The sequence below is a fragment of the Hyperoodon ampullatus genome, assembly GCF_949752795.1.
Source record: "Hyperoodon ampullatus genome assembly, chromosome: 3".
NCBI lineage: Eukaryota > Metazoa > Chordata > Mammalia > Artiodactyla > Ziphiidae > Hyperoodon > Hyperoodon ampullatus.
The window spans coordinates 53,820,241-53,840,043 of record NC_136916.1 but is presented as its reverse complement, the minus strand read 5'-3'; the positions used below and the strand labels follow the sequence as shown (position 1 = coordinate 53,840,043).

Sequence of the window (19,803 nt, the reverse complement as noted above, 5' to 3'; positions counted from 1 at the left end):
GTTGATCTGGAAAATGGAAAGGATGAAACAACAATACTTCTCTCTCTATAGATAGATAGATAGATAGATAGATTTTTTTTTTTTTTTTTTTTTTTTTGCGGTACGCAGGCCTCTCACTGTTGTGGCCCCTCCCGTTGCGGAGCACAGGCTCTGGACGCGCAGGCTCAGCGGCCATGGCTCACAGGCCCAGCCGCTCCACGGCATGTGGGATCTTCTCGGACCGGGGCACGAACCCGTGTCCCCCGCATCGGCAGGCGGACTCTCAACCACTGAGCCACCAGGGAAGCCCAGTACTTCTATATTTTATAATATGACAGTGTACAAAGTATGTTTGTGTTTGTTCAGGAAGTCTTGTCACTCCCATTACGTAGAGTAGTAAACTGAGCCTCTGAGAGGCTGAGAAAAGACTCAAGAGGTTGATGTGTTCAGCCTATCCTGCATGTGGAGAAGGGACACACTTCGGTGGGGCAGGTCTGAGAGGCCTGCTACTACAGTGGCTTTCAGCTCCACATGCGAACGACATCTCCTTCCTCTGTAAATCCTCTCTACATCTAGCTGCCCCTAGAGCCAACGACCCTCAAGTTCAAGGTCCAGTATTACTCACAGTAGCTCTGTGGTGTCCTCATCACTATATTAACAGATGGGGAAGCTGCTCAACACTGTGGTTGCACATTATCTTAATGAGAAGAGAGTTTATGTTGAGACACCTTTGGAAGGTCCCTGGCAGGGCCTTGCCATGATCCTGCCTGCTGATGTTGAGGTGCTCAGCCACTGAAACACTGGGTGTCCTAGTCGGACCCCAAGAACAGAGATCCAGAGTTGAGAATCTGCTTCTGTGTATGTTTTTATAATTGTTTCTTTACTGTTACACAGGCAGTCCATGTTAAAAGTCAAGAAATGAGTGTGTTCTAAGTAAAAGCTCTATAGATCATTCCGTTTTTTTTTTTTTTAACTTGCAAGAATTTATTTCCTCTCCAGAAGTGGAGTTCAAAGATGTTTCAGTCATTAAGACTCGTCTGCTAGATTTGGAATGGCCTTGTTACAGCTTAGTTTTTAGGAGATAGTATAAGCTCTGAGGATCATTCTGATAGAGAAAATCAGAATTAATTTCATTATTTTGATGCCATTGCTTGGTACAGATAGTAACTTATTTATCTGCTACCATCCAAGACAAATTTTATCATCGTGACTTCCTCTCTTCCTCTTCCTAATTGAATCTCTGTGTATTTGTAATTTATTTCCAGCTTGGCTTAGGCCACACCAACCACGTTCGAGAACCAACCCTGGTAACAGTTCTGCAAGGGAAAAACGTTCGGCAGATCTCGGCCGGTCGCTGCCACAGTGCTGCGTGGACAGCGCCACCTGTCCCACCAAGAGCACCAGGTGAGGGATGAAATATCCATGCTCCTGCAGCCTCTCTTTCAGCAGTCCCCAGCTGCACTGTTTGCTTGCCAGCTTCACACTGCATCCAGGCACCATTCTGAAACCATCAAACCTTCTCCCACACAACCAAAGCATTCTTTGTACTACAGTACTGCAAATACTTTGAGAGCAGGCAATTCTCCTGCAGACTTCATTACATAGCAGTCCCTCTCTGCTCCCCAAAAGAAAAAAATGTATCACTTAGGCAAGCAAAATTTATAATTTTGGAATAGCAATAAAGTATTTTTTATATATAGTAGTGATGAACTGTAGCTTTCTAAGCCATGCTGTTAAAGAATAAAGATGAAAAGCCCGGAGACCACTTGTCAAATTCTTCACCCTAGTCAGCCATTTGAAACATGATGTTGTCTATACACTGGCACAGCAGAAAAACAAAAAAAATTGTTGCCATTTTACTCCAGTGTATATAGCAGGACTGATGGGCTGTTTCTACCTTTTGTATGTTTTGCTTTTAATTTATTATGAAATCCTCATAGGTCTACAAAAAGATATAAAGAAAATAAAATGAATATTTGTGTACCTAACACCCTACTGTGTACTCTACCTGATCGGGTCCATCTTCTGTTCCCCACAAATGTAACCATTGCCTTAAGTATGATATACTTATCCTTATGCATTTCTTCATATTTGGTCTATTTCTTCCCCAGGCCCTCAAGTCCTTTCTAAAACTATCCTCTGGTATCTGAGGCACTAGAACTTCCTGAAGTGACCTTGTGCCTGAGAGCTCCATATTCTCATCCCTTTTTGTGAAGCCCTCTACTTTTAGCCACAGGTCCTTGGTAAAAACTCCCCATCGAGATTGTTTTCTCTTACATACCCTGAGAGAGCAAGGTAGGACTGCCAAGTAGATTCCAAACAAGCAGGAGATGGTTTCTGGTTAACAGAGCCCAGAATGAGCAGTGCTGCCAGCCCACTGACAATTTCAGGTACTCAGGGGCCTCTTTAGCTTCCAGTGGGATTTCCCTTCCACTTCAGGACAGAGACCATACAGCATGGTGGCTGAAGGTTCAGACTCAGGAACCACATTGCTCAGGTTCAATCCTGGCTCCTCCACTTAGGAGCTGAGTGACCCTGAGGCTCAGTTTCCTTGTCTGCAAAACGAGGGTAATAATAGCACCTATTGTAAAGAACTGTAGGAGTAAATGAATCAATTCATGTGAAGCTCTTAGAACAGTGCCAGGCACATAAAAGTACTCAGTAAATGTTAGCTTTAACTAATAGTAGGAAAATACCTCTGAGAATTGAGCTGTACAAATCTTTATTTGCAGGAAACTCAAGTTGAGTATCTTGTTCTTAGTCTTTTGTGTGTTTCTATAAGATGATAACCATGGATACAGTCCTTGTAGTTTTTGCTTCTGCAGAGCTCTTATTCTTGCAGTATAAAGCCTTCCTGAATCATCTACTCATATCTTTCATTCTGTCATGGTCACTTTCTGTCAGATCCCTAGTAAGTGTGGGAGGTGGCTCTGCTGAGTTGCCCATTTCCATTTTCCAGAACTGCCTACCTGGTCCTGGCCCACACCTTGTGTTATTATGAAGATGACAATTGTTGAATATGAAAGAATGAATTTGGGTTTTTTTGTTTGGGGAGTTTTTTTGTGCAGGAACTGTTTAAGTCCCATAGTTAAATGGGTAACTAAATTAAAGGGAAAAAAAAAGTTTCCATAATGATAAATTAAAAAGATGTTTTACAAACCAACACAGGTGCATCAAAAAATTAAGATGAATGGATGGTGAATAGAGGAATTGATAAATAAGTGATAAAGCATATATAGCAAAATATTAATTGTAAGATTTAAGTGGTGGGAATGGGTGTTCATTATATACTTGCAACTTCCGTGTGTGTTTGAAATTTTTCAAAACACTAAACATGATGAAAACAATGCATTTTCCTTTACAAGTGTGCATTTGTGTTCTGGGCAGGTGTGTCAGTGCCTCTGCAGCTGGGCCTGCCCGATGCAGTGCCCCCCCAGTATGGGGCGCTGAGGGAGGTGAGCATTCACACTGCAAGGGCCAGGCTCCGGCTGCTTTACCACTTCTCTGACCTCATGTACTCATCCTGGAGGCTACTGAACCTCAGCCCCAACAATCAGGTAAAATGGTGGCTTGGAAAGCAGTGCCTGTGATGTGCTTACCAGGTCCCAGGGCCTCTTTCTCAGCCTTCAGAAAGTTCTTCCGTGGCTAATGCTTTTTACTCTCAGCACCCAAGAGATGTAGAAAAGGCAATTCTGTTCCCATTTTATTGCTGGATTAAGGACAGTCCAGATACAGGTTATCATGCTGTTGAACACACAGTGGTCTTCCTTCTGTGTTTCGATTTGTCCAAAGTTCAAGGAAGTATGAATGGCTAATGGCTAAGCATGTATTTTCTACGAACTCCAGAATATGATTTTAAAACTTAAGCACACAAAGGTGTTAGCACCACAGTCAAGGTGCTTATGTAAGTGAGTCTGAGAAATTTTGGAGACTTCTTGCTCTCCTTACAAATGAGCATACCCTGTGGAGGGGTAGGTGGGGGAGATAAAGTAAATTTGGCTGATTTCATTGTCTTTGTAGAACAGTCTGATAATTTAGGAAGAAAGCAAGCTGACTATGTTTGTTTGTTTGTTTAATGTGTAGGCATGCCTGCCAAAATGTGTGTTAGTTTGTAAAACTGTTAGTCAAAAATCCTTTGGGTAACCAGTCATGGTATATGAGAAATTTGAGAAATCATTGTTAGAAATAGATAATCAACCAGGCAACAGAATACTGTGCAGCACTAAACAAGAGTGTCAGCAACCTGTTGTAATTAGTGAGAGAAATGTTTATGATATAAAGTGAGGCGAGAAAAGCAGTGGAAAATTGTATAAACAGTATGATCTCAAAAATGTGAAAAGGAAGGAAACTGGAAGGAGATAGATGAAAGTGTTAATGGGGCCATCTCCATATGATAGGATTATGGATGATTTTATTTGTGTGCTTGTGTATGTGTCCTTTTCTGTATTTTCTAAGTTTTTAAAAATAATAATCATACTTTACCAGAAAAAATATTTTGAAAAAGTTGCTAATAATGGCTAATACCCAGATTTATGCTTTTAAAGTGCATTTGTAAAAGTGAGATGTGTTATTTCTTTTAAGCCTTAGATTGTACCATTTCTGCTAAGCTTACTTTCTGTTACAGAATAGTACGTCTCATTATAATGCTGGAACATGGGGCATTGTGCAGGGACAGCTCCGACCTTTGTTAGCCCCAAGAGTCTACACCCTCCCGATGGTGCGCTCTATAGGAAAAACCATGGTTCAAGGCAAAAATTATGGACCTCAAATTACTGTAAAGAGGATATCAACCAGGTTAGCATATTATGTATATGTGTATATGTTTCATTAACTAGCATTTTTTGAGTTGGACTTATTACTAACTGATCTCTGTGAGGAAGCCTTAGCTTCCTCATTTGTAAAGTAGGATAGTAATAGTATTTTTACATCAGTACCCAGTGTGGTTACAGTGGGCCTAGCACAGTGTTTGGCTGTTGTTAAGCTGGCCTGTTCATTCACTGCTGGGAAAATATCTTCAAGTGACTTTTGTGGTGATTTGAGAGCATTGTATTTCATTATGTTTTCCCTTTATTTTAAAGAGGAAGGAAGTGTAAGCCCATCTTTGTTCAAATAGCAAGACAAGTAGTTAAACTGAATGCATCAGACCTCCGTCTGCCATCCCGAGCCTGGAAGGTTAAGCTGGTTGGAGAAGGGGCTGATGATGCTGGAGGAGTGTTCGATGACACGATCACAGAGATGTGCCAGGTATATTCATGCTGTGTCCCCTGCTGAGTTGTCCACTCAGATGTTGGCTGTTTTACTGTTTCCAGTGATTACTCTGGCATGTTTTTATAAATGTAAGCAAGGATGCATTTGTAATCCTTACATAAAGTTATGCTGTTAATGATGTATAAGCGAATTATCGCAAAGGTTTGTGAAATGCTTTGTGAAGATACCTTACTAAGTAAGTGCCAGTGCTTCGCCATCTACCAATGACTCACCATCTGTTGTGCTGTGTAACACTGGCAGAGGAAACAATGACACATATTTACACTTATGTAACAGACAAATCCAGGACCACCCATGTGCTCCCATTTATTTTGGTGCCTTTAGAACAAAGTAGAACTGCCAGGCTACTGGCAGAAATTAGAAAAACAAGTCTTAAGAGTTTGAACTTGGGCTTCCCTGGTGGCGCAGTGGTTAAGAATCTGCCTGCCAATGCAGGGGGACATGGGTTCGAGCCCTGGTCCGGGAAGATCCCACATGCCACAGAGCAACTAAGCCCATGCACCACAACTACTGAGCCTGCACTCTAGGGCCCGCGAGCCACAACTACTGAGCCCACGTGCCGCAGCTGCTGAAGCCTGTATTCTCTAGGGCCTGCGTGCCGCAACTACTGAAGCCTGCACACCTAGAGCCCATGCTCCGCAGCAAGAGAAGCCACACAATGAGAAGCCCGTGCACCGCAACGGAGAGTAGCTCCCGCTTGCCACAAGTAGAGAAAGCCCGTGTGCAGCAACGAAAGCCCATTGTGGCCAAAAATTAATTAATTAATTAATTAATTAAAAAGAGTTCGAACCAGTTCATATTTTAAGATCTACAGTGGCAGCTTTGCTTCCAGGTCATCTCTGACCCTTCCAGCTTTGCCTAGTATCAGGATTTTTCTGATAAATCCTGTAACTAAAATAATACTTGGCTATCATTTACTAAGTTTATTTGAATATCACTGTACCCTGCTCACAGATACCCCAACTTGTGCCCTGGATTGACTTTTTCATCTTAGTTCTGCACATGGGGGAGTCTCCTAAATTCATTTTAAATTACAACCACAAAAATAATTATAGAGATGGCTGGTTGTCATATAGCATTGTAAATTCCTCAATATTCTCTTTTCAGTATGATTTTTAATGTTAATTGTTTCATTTTCTTGATGCATTTGATTATCATTTCTAAGAACTTGTTTTTCTTTCTTCTACAGGAACTTGAAACTGGTATTGTTGACCTTCTTATACCCTCTCCCAATGCTACCGCAGAAGTGGGTTACAATAGGGACAGGTAAGGGCAGTCAGCAAGTGTTATTGAATGTCTATAATAATAACTCAAATTTATTGAGTGCTTACTATATGCCAGGCACTGTACTAAGTGTTTTACATGGATTATCCCATTGAATCCTCATGATAGCTCTAAGGAGTAGGAACTGTTACCGTTCTCTTTTCACACATAGGAAACAGACACTTACATCATGACTTGTTATTTATTATGAGACCAACTCAATGATAATATAGAGGGTTAGAGGAAGTGCAGACTTCATATTGAAACCAGACTTCTTTTGTGTTTCTGAAGGCCTACGTGGCCTTCCCTCAATGAATTAAAATTCATTAAAAACCTTTGATATGCTATCCAATCACAGCAGTTAATATTTGCAATTATGTATTATTCCTTTACTTGTCAAATTTTCAATTTTGGATCCTGCTTCATGGACTTGTAAATGATAAATGAAATGATTTTAGGAAATAGGGCACCCTTGAGCAGGTAGCTTAAGGACTAATAGATCATTCACTTACCCTCTTATGGTTCTTCTAAAAATAATTCAAAATATGGTCCCTGTGCTGTCCAGAAAAATAGCAATAGGCCATATGTGGCTATTGAGCACCTGAAACATGGTTATAGGAGCTGAAGAACTGAATTTTAGATTTTACTTAATTAATTTAAATAGCCACATGTGGCTAATGACTGCCATATTGGACAGCACAGGTCTAGACTAATGCTATAGCTGTTTGATAACTTATTTCTAATAAAAATGAGGACAACCTTGTTTGAAATAGTTCCTTTAATTCTGCAGGTTCCTTTTTAACCCTTCTGCCTGCCTTGATGAACACTTAATGCAGTTTAAGTTCTTGGGAATTTTAATGGGGGTTGCCATTCGCACAAAGAAGCCTCTGGACCTCCACTTAGCCCCTCTGGTGTGGAAGCAGCTGTGCTGCGTCCCACTCACCCTGGAAGACCTGGAGGAGGTGGATCTGCTCTACGTGCAGACTCTCAACAGCATTCTTCACATTGAAGACAGTGGGATTACCGAGGAGAGTTTCCATGAGGTAAATCCTGGCTGGTTCATGTTTCTGTTGGTGTTGACTAGAATTTTTCTGTGTAAAGCTCAGGTATGGCCTTCCATTTGCTGTCTGGCTGACCCATGCCATATGCCATTGCTGTGCTTAGCAGCTCAACCCAGCAGTTTAAATAACTCCTAAGAGAGTCAGCTCCAGCACCCAGCTTCTGCTCCTTCCCCTTTAATCCATTCTCTGCCTGCTAGAGTGAAGGACAGAGAGAACCCAGGTGGAGAGGGAGGCCTGGGATGACCAGAGTTCATCAAACCTGATTCGGAGGCAGAGAGATTCAACCTCATTTTTAATTACAACCAGATGAGTCAGCACTCTTTGCTGATCAAGTAGCCTGATCAGTTACCTCAGTTGTCTTGTTTTCATCCTTAAAATTTTTGATATTGTTAATGTTTTTCTGTATTTGTGTGTAACGTACATTTTGTGGTCATTTCTACCATGGAGTAAAAATTCTTTTTTCTTCTACTCTCAGATGATTCCTCTTGATTCTTTTGTTGGCCAGAGCGCTGATGGCAAAATGGTTCCTATAATCCCTGGTGGAAATAGTATCCCACTCACGTTTTCTAATAGGAAGGAGTATGTGGAGAGGGCCATTGAGTATCGACTTCATGAAATGGACCGACAGGTGAGATGAAACACTTTGGGAGGTGCATATGAATGTTTGCATTTGTCTCCAAACAGGAGCTGTCTGGTTTTTACTGAATTTTGGCATATGACTTCACTGTGTTGATTAATCAGTATCTATTGAGTTGGCCAAAAAGTTCGTTCTTGTTTTTCCATAAGATGTTATGGAAGACCTTTTGGCCAACCCAGTATATTTCAGTCCCTTTTCAGAGACTTTTCAGGCGTAACCTCAGGGCCTGCTGTCTCCTCACTGAAGGCCTTAGGTGAGCCCTGAATTGGTCACTGGTAGGATTGAGGCCAAGCCCACCCCCAGGCCTTCAGAACCTGCCTTCTCACTCTCACTCGTCCTCTGTCCTGTTTGTCTTCATTTCTTACTGTCCCCCAACCCAGCGTCCCACTCCAGCTTGGTCAGTCAGGGTCCATGTGAATGAACCCATAAACACTGGCCTTGCAATCCCACGTGAGTGCTTCTTTCCCCCTCCTGCTGCAGTCCTTCAAGCCCCAGCTGAGAATGCATCTCCTCTCTGGACAAACTTTCCTCCAGGTCTGTACATATCTTTTTTGTTACCTAGAAATTCCTCAAGATATCACATACTTCTGTGTTGTGGTCTAAGAATTAGGCTGCAGAGTTTGGGTCTTTTTTCTTCAATTAGTGTGTGAGACATTGAATGAAAAATGAAAAATGTATTTCATATATGTAACTTATATAGTCTTGTTCTATGCTGATATGTAGTAAGCATTTAATAAATGATGGGAGTATGGTGAGTGACCATAGAAATGAATATTGTGTCCAAAAGTGGTGGTTTTGGTTATACAATCCTTCATAGCCACTTCAGTAATACCTTATTTGCAGAATATGTTGGGTTCTTCTCAGGAGCTGGATGCAGGCTCTGAGGCTGTGTAGTAATTTGAAGTGTATATATTCTACACCCTTCACTCCTGATTCCTTCTTTGACTCTGACTTTGGGCCAAGTCTAGTCAGAAAACTATACCCTTTAGCTTAGTAAGGGTGGATCCTGTCAGCAGTGTTGTTTACACACAGCCAGGGCTTAGGGTTTTCTCTAGTTCTTGAATATGTTTACTCCTTACAGACTGAATAACTGACCCAAAGTTTCCTGATCACTTTCTGCATGCCAGATATGGTACCAGGTACCCGCATGTGCGGTTTTTCACATAGTTACTCTGAGAGATAGAAATTACTATCATTTCACAAATGAATGCATGGAGTTCAGAGAAGTGAAGTGATGTGCCCAAGGCAAAGCCAGGATCGCAGACCAGGTTTAACTGTGGTGTCCAGGCTCTTGTGCTGGCCTTTCCTATGAAGGTCAGATTGACCTGCTCTCCATCAGCTGTGCTCTGCCCTGGCTTTGTTGCTTTCTTGGTAACAAGGCCATCTTCCTCTTTCACTTCCTCCTTGTCTCTTAGAACCCCGTATTCTTCCCATAGCTCTCCCCAGTTGTCCCCGACCCAAGCAGCCATCCCTGTACCTCAGCCTTTTTTTTTCCAGACAGCTTTTGGTTTGTATCCTACCAGGTAAACAGCTTGTTTTTTGGCAGACTTTGGCTGGGGTATTCCCTTTACTGTCAGTAGAGAATGCCCTCACTGCCACTCCGTTCCTTAGCCCTGGGCATGACAACCTTGTGCAATCATAACTCCAGGGCCTTCCTCAAGTTGTGGCTCCTGTTCAGGTTCTCTGGTTTGGTCTTGTTTGCGGTAGATGGTTTTGAATTGGCCAAGAGTGGAGAAGTTATTTATGAAACAAACCTGGAACAGTGATGGGTCTGTGTGTAGAGTACACAATACTGCACAGCCTTGGAGGGGTTTTGCCAAACAGACTGTGTGGCAGCCTCTGGCAGCACCCCTTCGGCATTCCCTGACTGACCTGTTTTCTGCACTGTGCTAACATGGGCTAACTGCCCAGTCACACAGACTCATTTAAAATACCTGTCATAATCACGGGAGCAGCAATTATTTACCTTATTTTTCAGATCAGAAAATTAATGTAAAAGAAGTGGTGGAGCTGGGATACAGAACCCATCTCCTGATCAAATTTTCTGTCCTTTTTGCAGCCTTCCTACAAAAGGATTTCGCAGTTTTACTTTCTTCTTTGTACTTTTCTTTGTCTTTTACAATCAGCACAAATGATTTTTACAGGAAGGATATAACTGTTTTCAAAAGAAAATATAAATTACAAAAACAGTAGAAGCTCTAGACACACCCTCCAAGAGCTTCTTACCCTCATGAGAAGACGAAATATCCCACATAGCACAGTTTAACAGCCCATGGCCGTGTGTGATTAGGAGTGTGGTTGGCATTAGGGAAGGCCCCAGTGGGGTGGGATTTTGTGGGGCAGGGAAGGTGGGCTCCTGGATTGACTTGAACTGGGTCAGGAAGGAGTGTATGAGTCCTACAGGCAGGGAGAAGTTCTAACATAGGGTCAGAGGCAAGGAGGTTGGGCCGTGTGCAGTCATGCCAGTTCTGAGGGACAAGTAGAAGGCCTGGGAGCAGATGAGCACGCACGAGGTGCCCGGCCCAATTGGGTCCACCATGGGTGCTCAGTCTATGCGCACACGTTGAATGAACAACCTCTCCTGGGAGCAGGTAGCTGCGGTCCGAGAAGGGATGTCCTGGATCGTCCCCGTGCCGCTGCTGTCCCTCCTCACAGCAAAGCAGCTGGAGCAGATGGTGTGCGGGATGCCCGAGATCTCTGTAGAAGTCTTGAAGAAAGTGGTGCGGTACCGGGAGGTGGATGAGCAGCATCAGCTGGTGCAGTGGTTCTGGCACACGCTGGAGGAGTTCTCCAACGAGGAGCGGGTGCTTTTCATGAGGTTTGTGTCTGGAAGATCTCGACTACCAGCCAACACTGCTGATATTTCTCAGAGATTTCAGATCATGAAGGTTGATAGAGTAAGTAAGATATTTTTTCTTCCTTGGTAATGTGTGCCTTTATTGCTTCCCTGATGCTTGCATGTTGGGCTTCAAGTAGGCCTGCCAATTCAGGCTTAATGCTTGGAATTTCCAGATTTTTTTAAAAAATCAAGCACAAAAAACTTGTTTAGAAACATCACAGAACTTCAATTTTAAGAAGCCCTAAATGGGGCTTCCCTGGTGGCACAGTGGTTGATGCAGGGGACAGGGGTTCGAGCCCTGGTCTGGGAAGATCCCACATGCCACAGAGCAACTGGGCCCGTGAGCCACAATTACTGAGCCTGCGCGTCTGGAGCCTGTGCTCCACAACAAGAGAGGCCGCAATAGTGAGAGGCCCGTGCACCGCGATGAAGAGTGGCCCCCGCTTGCCACAGCTAGAGAAAGCCCTTGCACAGAAACGAAGACCCAACACAGCCATAAATAAATTAATTAATTAAATTAAAAATAAATAAATTAATTTTTTTAAAAAAGTCCTAAATGGATGTAGGAAGCACACTACAACCAACAACCTTCACTGAATCTTCCAGTAGCTTCCTGAATGAAAGCTAAGATTGGCAGAAGGGTCATCATGTTGCCTCTGCCTCATATTTCCTATGCTTTTTTCATTGTGTGACTTCTGCACTGGGACACAGTCTTGTTTATTTGTTTTCATGAAGATACTAACCATTAACTGGTGCACATGCTCCAGAAGGAACGTGAAGACACAGGGAGCAGCAATAACGTGCTCTGTGGCTACGTGCGTGGTGTGCATTACGGAGCAGGCAGTGCAGCTTCCCCGCAGCCTGATGAAAGGTCCCTGCTGCAGAGCTCCAGCCCAGCTGCTGTTTTGACAGATGGCTTAGGAATAAAAGGGCTTAGAGGCTTAAATGCACACTGCTGCCAGAGTCATCTTTCTCAAGCAACCCTCTATCCACGTCACTGTTTTCCTTTCACACCGTTCAACGGCCCCTTGTGTTGACTCCAGGATAAACGCCAGCCACCTTAGCAGTGTTCAACACCTCCACAGTCTGGCCTCTGCCCCGCCTTCTGATATCACCTCTTGATGCTTGTTATGTTCTGGCCATCATGGGCTGCTTGCCTTTCTCCTGACAGACCACACTGTTTTTTATTTTGGGTTTTTTTTTGTTTTTTTGTTTTGGGAGGGTTTTTTTGGCCGCACCACATGGCTTGCGGGATCTCAGTTCCCCAACCAGGGATTGAACCCAGGCCATGGCAGTGAAAGCCTGGGATCTTAATCACTAAGCCACCAGGGAACTCCCAAGGTCACACTGTTTTTAAATGTCTGTGCCTTTGTGCAGGCTGTTCCCGCTGCTTTAGTAAGTTCTCCTCCCATCTTTTTCCATCTATGCCTGGCAAGCAATTACTCACCGTTTAAGCCCAATACCAATGTCATCTCCTCCAGAAAGCCCTCCTGAATGCTTTCCTATGCCTCCTGACTATTCCTCCAGGCAGACTTAGATCTTCTTATATCCATCTCCTGGACAGTTGGTACACTCCTCGAACCCAACATTAAGTTAGACGTGTCTGTGTTCCCTCTTTCTCCTCCTCCACCCGCCGTGAGCTGGGCAGTCCCCTGAGCAGGGCCCATGGTGTTTATTCCGGAAACAGTAAGGAAGGTAGGACCTCCTCACTCAAGGGCCCATCCTACCAGTTTCATCAGGTTTCAGTATCTGCCTTTCTGGTGTTTTTCCTATAACTACCCCCTTGAAAGTTGCTGTAGTCAAAGCCATCCCTCCCCTGCTGCCTCCTATGGCTGCCTACCTGGGCTCCACTCCTGGGCTTGCTGGAGAGGCCATGCACAGGAAAGGCTATGAAAAGAGCCTTTCTGTAAATTTTCGATGTGACTTGCCAGAAACTATAAGTTGTAAATCTGTTTTGTTGCTTCAGAGAAAGATGGGGAGGAGGAAATGGTTTGCTTCTATTCAGCTCTGGAAAAAAGCCTTGCCTTGTATCTGTCCTGGGCTACCCTGCCATCCCAGGAGTTAATCCACTATTAATCCCCTGCCTGGGGGGTTTTAGCCTCAGAAAACTGACCACTATGGGTCTCTCCTTTGTGACTTTTAAACCATTTCTCTAGTTTCCAAATCAGAGCCACCTGTTGACATTCCCCTTTAATGTCTTTGTGAGTTGAGGTTTTTCTGCATTCATCACTGGCTCTGGCACAGCTGAGCTTCTGGGCCCTCCATCTCCCACCTCTTAGAAATGCACTCACCTGATGTCGAGTTCCGAGGAGGAGGAGGGCTGGTTTCAAGGAGTTCAACGAGAAAGAGAGGGCAGGTTCTTTTTTTAAAACTACTTTTTAAAACAATTATAAAAACAATGTATATCATTATCATTACAGATAGTTTGGAAAATAGTTGTGTTTGCAGGGAGGGACAGGAATCCTGTCCCTCCTAGTGGTAGCCATTTTCACCTTTCACCTTTGTGTAATTCCTCAAGCATATACATTTTTGCATGACGCATTTAGAATTTTGTATTCTGCTTTTTCCACCTCACAGTCTATCTCCAGCACTTTTCTGTTTTGCTGCTAATCTTCATAATTATCATTTTAAACGACTGCATCACCATCGGTTAAAGGGCTGGGCTGGGATTTCAGTAAGTGCTCCTTATCTGAGCGGTGTGCTGGTGGCCATGGCAGGTGAAGGATGGCAGAGTGCTCACTAGGAGGATGGTGAGGGGAGGAGGAGTGTGGTGACTCCCTTACAGTTGTTCCTTCCATTTCACTGGCTCTGTTGGGGAAATCCCTGCAGCAGCTTCAAGTTTGCAGCCTCTTGGTGAAAGGGAACAAACTCTGTTGCACTCCTACTCCGTGGCAGGCACTGTGCGAAGTGTGTTCTACCAGGTAACCCTTGCCAGTCAGGGCTCATTCTCATTTCACACGTGAGGGCTTTGGAGGAGTGAGGAGAGGAAAGAAGCATCTTCGCCAAAAGCTAGATGGCCACAGGACACCAGAGCCTGCACTCTTCCTGCCACTGCCAAGTCTCTGCTTGCTCTCCAGGCGGCCGTGCAGTCAGTCATGTCCGTGGAGCCCACCTGAAGGCAGGGAGAAGTGCTTTCCTGACTTTGGGGGTGGTGGTGATGAGCAGCCCTGCTCCCCCCATGATACCCCAGTGCTGCAGTCACGGCTCTGGGTCTCTCTCTCCACAGCCTTACGACAGTCTGCCTACCTCACAGACCTGCTTCTTCCAGCTGAGACTGCCGCCCTACTCCAGCCAGCTGGTCATGGCTGAGCGCCTGCGCTACGCCATCAACAACTGCCGCTCAATCGACATGGACAACTACATGCTCTCGCGAAACGTGGACAACGCTGAGGGCTCCGACACTGACTACTGACCACCCAGGGTGCCGTCGCCCCTCCATCTTCTCAATAATGCTCACTTCCAACTTAATGCTGATACACTTTTATGGTAACTAATAGATGTTTTAGGAACATAAACCGACATTATAAACAGTGGCCACATTTAGTTACTCTAAATGTAACAAAGAAATTAGATGTTTTTATTTTTCTGTGATTGTACAAAAAAAAGACAAAGTGCTCTAAGTCAGGTTTTTCCCTCCATATTTGTGGTCACTTTTGATAAGTTTGCATGGAACCATTTCGGTGCATTTTTAGTTGGGAATGGTACATTTTTGTAAACCCACCCAGTGAACATGAAATTGTACATTGTGTATAATTGTTCATTAGAAAGGACAGTTTTACATGAATATTCATATATTTATTTTGTTTTAATTTGAATTGCCTGTGCAGGGTTCCTTATGCAGAGAAATAAAGCCAATTCAGGAATCAGTGCATGGGCTGCTTTTGTTATTGGAGCTTTGATGAAGAGAGAATGAGCTTTCAGACTACTTTCACTCTGACAGCTTTTTGACTCATCAGAAACATTCCTTCACACTGGGCTTTGCTTGGAAATGACAGAGCAGAGGACCACATGGGTATAGCAGCCCCCTGAGGTGAAAGCTCTTGTTTTCATTGGTTCTGTCATCCTTGGTCTCTCACTGTGTTCCCTCACTACAGGGTCCCTGTGTCCATCCTTTAGCACTATGCTTCCTCCTTCTCCGTAGCTGGCTTAAAGTGTAATATGCTAATAGGAGCCTTTCTTGAACAGCCCCAGGATACCTGGTACGGGATGCAGCTCTACTAGGCAAGGAGGAAACTAACTAAAGTGATATAGTTCTGACTGCCCACCCCCACCGCCCTTTGAGGAGCCAGCGGATCCAGTGATGGAATTAAAGAGCGGGGCCGTTTACAATAACATGTCATCTACCCTGGAAGGGCAGCCAAGTGGGCACTTAGCATACATGAATGAGTGACCATGTGAATGTGTGGATTAATTTGAGAACTAATGCGTGGCTTTTATGTCCTTGAATGATGGTGGGGAATTGTGCAGGGGACTGGGGAAGGGGTTACACCCTTGGTGCTTAAACCCAGACCTTGAAGGCCCTGGGCAATGTGTTCATTTGCTCAGGCATGTCAGAATGAGCATGTGGTCCTGGGAGAAAGGGCTATCTGGAGAGCAGCTGTGAAGGCTCTGCGAGTGGGAACAGGGAGAGGGCACAGCCTTTCGGTGGCTTCTCTTTCATCCACTACAAGTTCATGCCACATGCTACTTCCAGTGTACTTCATGGACAAGGTCAAGGCTGACAGCCTGCTCAAATGAGGTGCCAGACAGAGAGCCTTACAGGCACTTGTTTTCCACCAGGAAGGTAAAAGGTGTGTGTTTGTGAAGAGAAATTGGAAGGAAGATGTGGTTTTGTTGGCTAAGATGATGTGGTGCATGGATATTTCCCAGTGAGTATATCTAATAATATTTAGAGTGAAGACATTTCAGTTTTATGGAAAAGAGGCTACGGGCTTCCCTGGTGGTGCAGTGGTTGAGAGTCCGCCTGCCAGTGCAGGGGACACGGGTTCGTGCCCCAGTCTGGGAAGATCCCACATGCCGTGGAGCGTCTGGGCCCGTGAGCCGTGGCCGCTGAGGCTGCATGTCCGGAGCCTGTGCTCCGCAGAGGGAGAGGCCACAACAGTGAGAGGCCCGCGTACCGCAAAAAATAAATAAATAAAATAAAATAAAATAAAACTAAAAAAAACCCGGTAGTGATTTAAAAAAAAAAAAGAGGCTTCAATTGGCATTTTGTCTCAGAAGGAGACCACAGCTTCTGGGGACCCCCAGGGGGTTCTGAGCCTTTAATACTTGATCTGAGAGCTCAGTCAGAAGCAGTGGTGAAGGTCTTTGTGCTTGAAGCACTCACTTGGGGGGTGGGAAGGCACTGTCCGGGCCTCAGGGCCAGGAGGGAACTTCTCTCAGCGAAGAACGGCCTCTGTGTGCTGCTGAGATCCTGGACAGTGCCAAAAGGAGTCTCTTCGGGCCTTCTGGGCTGGCTCCCCGTGACAAGTAGCTCTTCCCTCTTTGGTGGGCTGGGCTGAGGGTGTGCCGAGCTGAAGGCTACGTCTGCAGTCTCAGACTGTTTTAAATCACAAGAAGGCCTTGACCTTCATGAGGCTCTGGGCTCTGCTGCCCCAGTTCCCTCTGGACTCAGGGGAAAGGGCACCCGCAGCAGGCTGATGCTCAGGCCCCACCTGTCAGGCCTAACGGGTGGCTTCTCAGGAGGCCTAACTCTGCGAGGAAGACCTGCACAGACACCTTGGTTTTATAACAGATGCCATTTCTTTGCTGGAAACCTGTCATTTTTCTTCGTTCTCTGAACTTTTGAAGCTCTGGGAGAGAGGAGGAGGTGTGAGTCCCTGATGTGAGGAGCTGAAATGAGCCTAGTGCAGCTATTTTCACCCCCCACCCCCCGCATAGTTCACTTTCAATCCCCATAGAGGCTTAGGCCTTTTTTTTTCTTTGCTAGACTCATTCAGTTAACAAATCCTTGCAGTTTTTATCACCTTTAAAAAGTCTCAAGAAACTTTGACCCCCTAGCCTTTAGATTTCCTTAAAGGCCCTTTCAAGGTACAGCTTTTTTTCTGGGCCTCTCAGCTTCGTGGCCTTTGCCCAGCACTGCCAGCGAGATGAAACCTATATGTAGTGAGCTCGGTTTTTTTAGCAAAAAGCAAGTCTTGGGCATTGAATCCCAGAGCTGGAGGAATCCTAGAACTAAGGCATCAGATGATCTCTCCCTTTACAGACCAAGAATTCGAGGTCAGGAGAGGGGAAGTCCTGGATCACAGGTACTTGCAGACGAGAGGTGCGAGTCCTGGCTTCCTGTCAGCATGCCAGTAGTGGAGTTAAGGGGGCTCAGTCAGCCCCCTGCAAACATTCAGCCTGTGCCAAAACAGGCCAGTGTGTCCCTGTTAAGACAAGCCTCAGAGCACAATTTACCCCCCAGCAGGCTCTGCTTCCTAGGGAGCAATCTGGAGCCCCTGACTTCAGAGCATGTGGCCCCAGCCTCTGCTGGCGCTGAGGGTCAGCCGACTAGCCAGTATGATGTGGTGACTGGGGCCAGCCCCCCACTAGGGGGCACTGTCCTGCCCCAGTGCTGAGGTTCTGCACCCTCCCACTAGCTTTCACTTTGGCTGCCTTGGCCAAAACTGAGAGTGAAAAGAGTTAGCATTCAGGAGCGGGGCAAAGTCTGTGGTGTGTTCTAATGGAGGCTGTGAGGGCACAGATAATCCCCAAAGCCATTTCCAAGTGGCTCTGGGTCAGGCTCCCATCTCCCCCAGCTCGCCCTTCTCTGGACATGCATTGGGCTTCCTGTCTTCCTGAGCTGTGCCTGCTGCTGATACCAACTTTATGGGAGCTGGGGTCAGTCCTCCAGTCTCGGCTCAAAGGCTGTGTCCTCCATCAAGTGTTGCTTCTTGTGGGTTCTGCTGGGCACTTGGCTTTTCTAGCCCTGTGGATGTGAGGATGCCTTTCCCTACCCTCTGCCTTCCAGGCAGTACACAATTAGGCAAAAACTCAGCAGTGTCACAGAGAGTGTACGGGTCCTATTTTACAAATAGAGAAATGGAGGCTCCGAGAAGTCATAACTTGTCAGAAGTTACGGCTGGCAGAGCTGGGAGAGCACTCAAAACCCCCCTCAACGCCAGTTGCATGTCTTCTGACTAGAGTGACTCCCTTAAGGTAGGGCCTGGCCCAGCCCATGCCCAATACCCAGTAAATGTTTGTGAGATGAATGAGTTGGTGGATTAATTAAGCATGCAGTGCCCCTCGTTCTATGCAAATCTGAGAGAAGACCTTGAAAGCTGTTTTTAGATTAAGTCAGGGCACTGTGTTCTGTCCAGTGCCTTTGCTCAGGGCCTGGTGATGTGAATGAACAGGGACTGTTAGAAGGCAGGGTGGAGAGTAGTGCCTGCCTTCCAGGAGTACCTCAGATGGGCCTGGGCTCAGGGACCCAAAGGTCCTGTGCAGGGGGCAGGGCCTAATTGGAGCCCTCGAAACAACACCGGACACAACTGTCAGCACAGCTTTCGTTCTGTGATCACTAGTCTTGGTACGTGAGGGTTTACTAGGCATCAAGGGGAACTTGACCCTCATTTATAAAAGAGCTTCTGTGGGAAAAGGAACCTCAGGGGAATGTAGGTTACCCGCTTTCCAGCTGAATATACAGTAACCTTTGGTTGCTTTACAAACACAGTCTCATAACCCTTAAGAGAACTTTGCAAGCAAGATTCTCTAGCTATCCCAATATACAGGTAAGAAAGCTGAGGTGTGAAGAGGGCTGACCTGCCCTTGGTTAGAAGAGAGCTAGAAACCAGGGTCCTGTTTTTCCCCAGACTAAAGCACCAACTTAGGGCAAACAAGACCTCTGGGAACTGGGGCTTTTCAGAGATGATGAAGGCAAAGCCATGGGGTTTAAGTGGCTCTGTTTTAAACAAACATTTAAGTCCCTGGAAGCCTGAGCTTTCTTTCAACATTGTTTTCAGTAGTGGCTGAAAAATTAATTTCCTGCAAAGCCTCTCTCCGGAGTTAAGAGCAAGGGTGGGTAAACTAGAAAATCACCCAGAGGACACCTAGGTCTCACAGGCTAGTAGTAGGTCCTCGCATTCCACTGCAGCTGGTGGCCTGGCAGGGCTGGCTTTCCCCACACAGGGATGAGGAAGTATTATGCCAGTCCAGGGACAGTGTGGTTACCGGTTTCTGGGCTAAGGGATGGTCTAACCAGGGGCCCAGGGGCAGCAACTGAGGCCTTCGGCAGTCCCTTGAGGGGTTTGGGCGAGGTAGGGTGCTGTTTGCCTGCCCACAGGCTCTGCCTAGAGAAATTTCAGCCCCTCTGAGCCTTCACCATCATCTTCCTGGGGCCCTGGGACCTGCTGGAGGTGGCCTGAGTGGGCAATCTCCAGCTCTCGTTTTATCCTCATAACCTCTGAGGCCTGGGTGAGGCCCCTCTTATCCCTTATTTTTCTCATCACCTCTCCTGCTTACCTTTCCTTCTCACTCACTCTGTTCCAGCCATAACACACCAGCCATGCTCCTAATCTGGGGCCTTTGCGCTGGAGGCTGTTCCCTCTTGTCTGGAATATTTTCCTCCAGACGCTGCACCGTTCTCTCCCCCACTTCCTTTCTCAAATGCCTCCTTCTCAATGGGGCTTACATTGGTCAACCTTTTAAGTTGCTTTTTCCTTTCCAGCAATTCCCAAATATCCTCTTATCCTGTATTTTCCCTCTTCCCCAGTACTTATCTTCTTATACACCAATTACTTACTGTCTCTTCCCCCACTAAAACATAAGCTCCATGA

The 19,803-nt window shown here is 45.6% G+C and overlaps 1 protein-coding gene across 1 annotated transcript in view; it reads left to right on the top strand.

Moving 5' to 3' along the window:
- Nucleotides 1-14,914, top strand: part of HERC1 (HECT and RLD domain containing E3 ubiquitin protein ligase family member 1) — a gene marked incomplete at its 5' end in the record, with an annotated part of 168,081 nt that extends 153,167 nt beyond the window's left edge. The window contains 9 exons of the mRNA XM_079700457.1: nt 1,245-1,383; nt 3,367-3,536; nt 4,604-4,773; nt 5,058-5,223; nt 6,437-6,513; nt 7,301-7,553; nt 8,047-8,199; nt 10,800-11,105; nt 14,274-14,914. Of these exons, the coding sequence (XP_079556583.1) occupies nt 1,245-1,383; nt 3,367-3,536; nt 4,604-4,773; nt 5,058-5,223; nt 6,437-6,513; nt 7,301-7,553; nt 8,047-8,199; nt 10,800-11,105; nt 14,274-14,459 (1,620 nt within the window). The 3' untranslated portion in view covers nt 14,460-14,914. The remainder of the gene's footprint in view (nt 1-1,244; nt 1,384-3,366; nt 3,537-4,603; nt 4,774-5,057; nt 5,224-6,436; nt 6,514-7,300; nt 7,554-8,046; nt 8,200-10,799; nt 11,106-14,273) is intronic.
- Between the last annotated feature and the right edge of the window lie 4,889 nt (nt 14,915-19,803).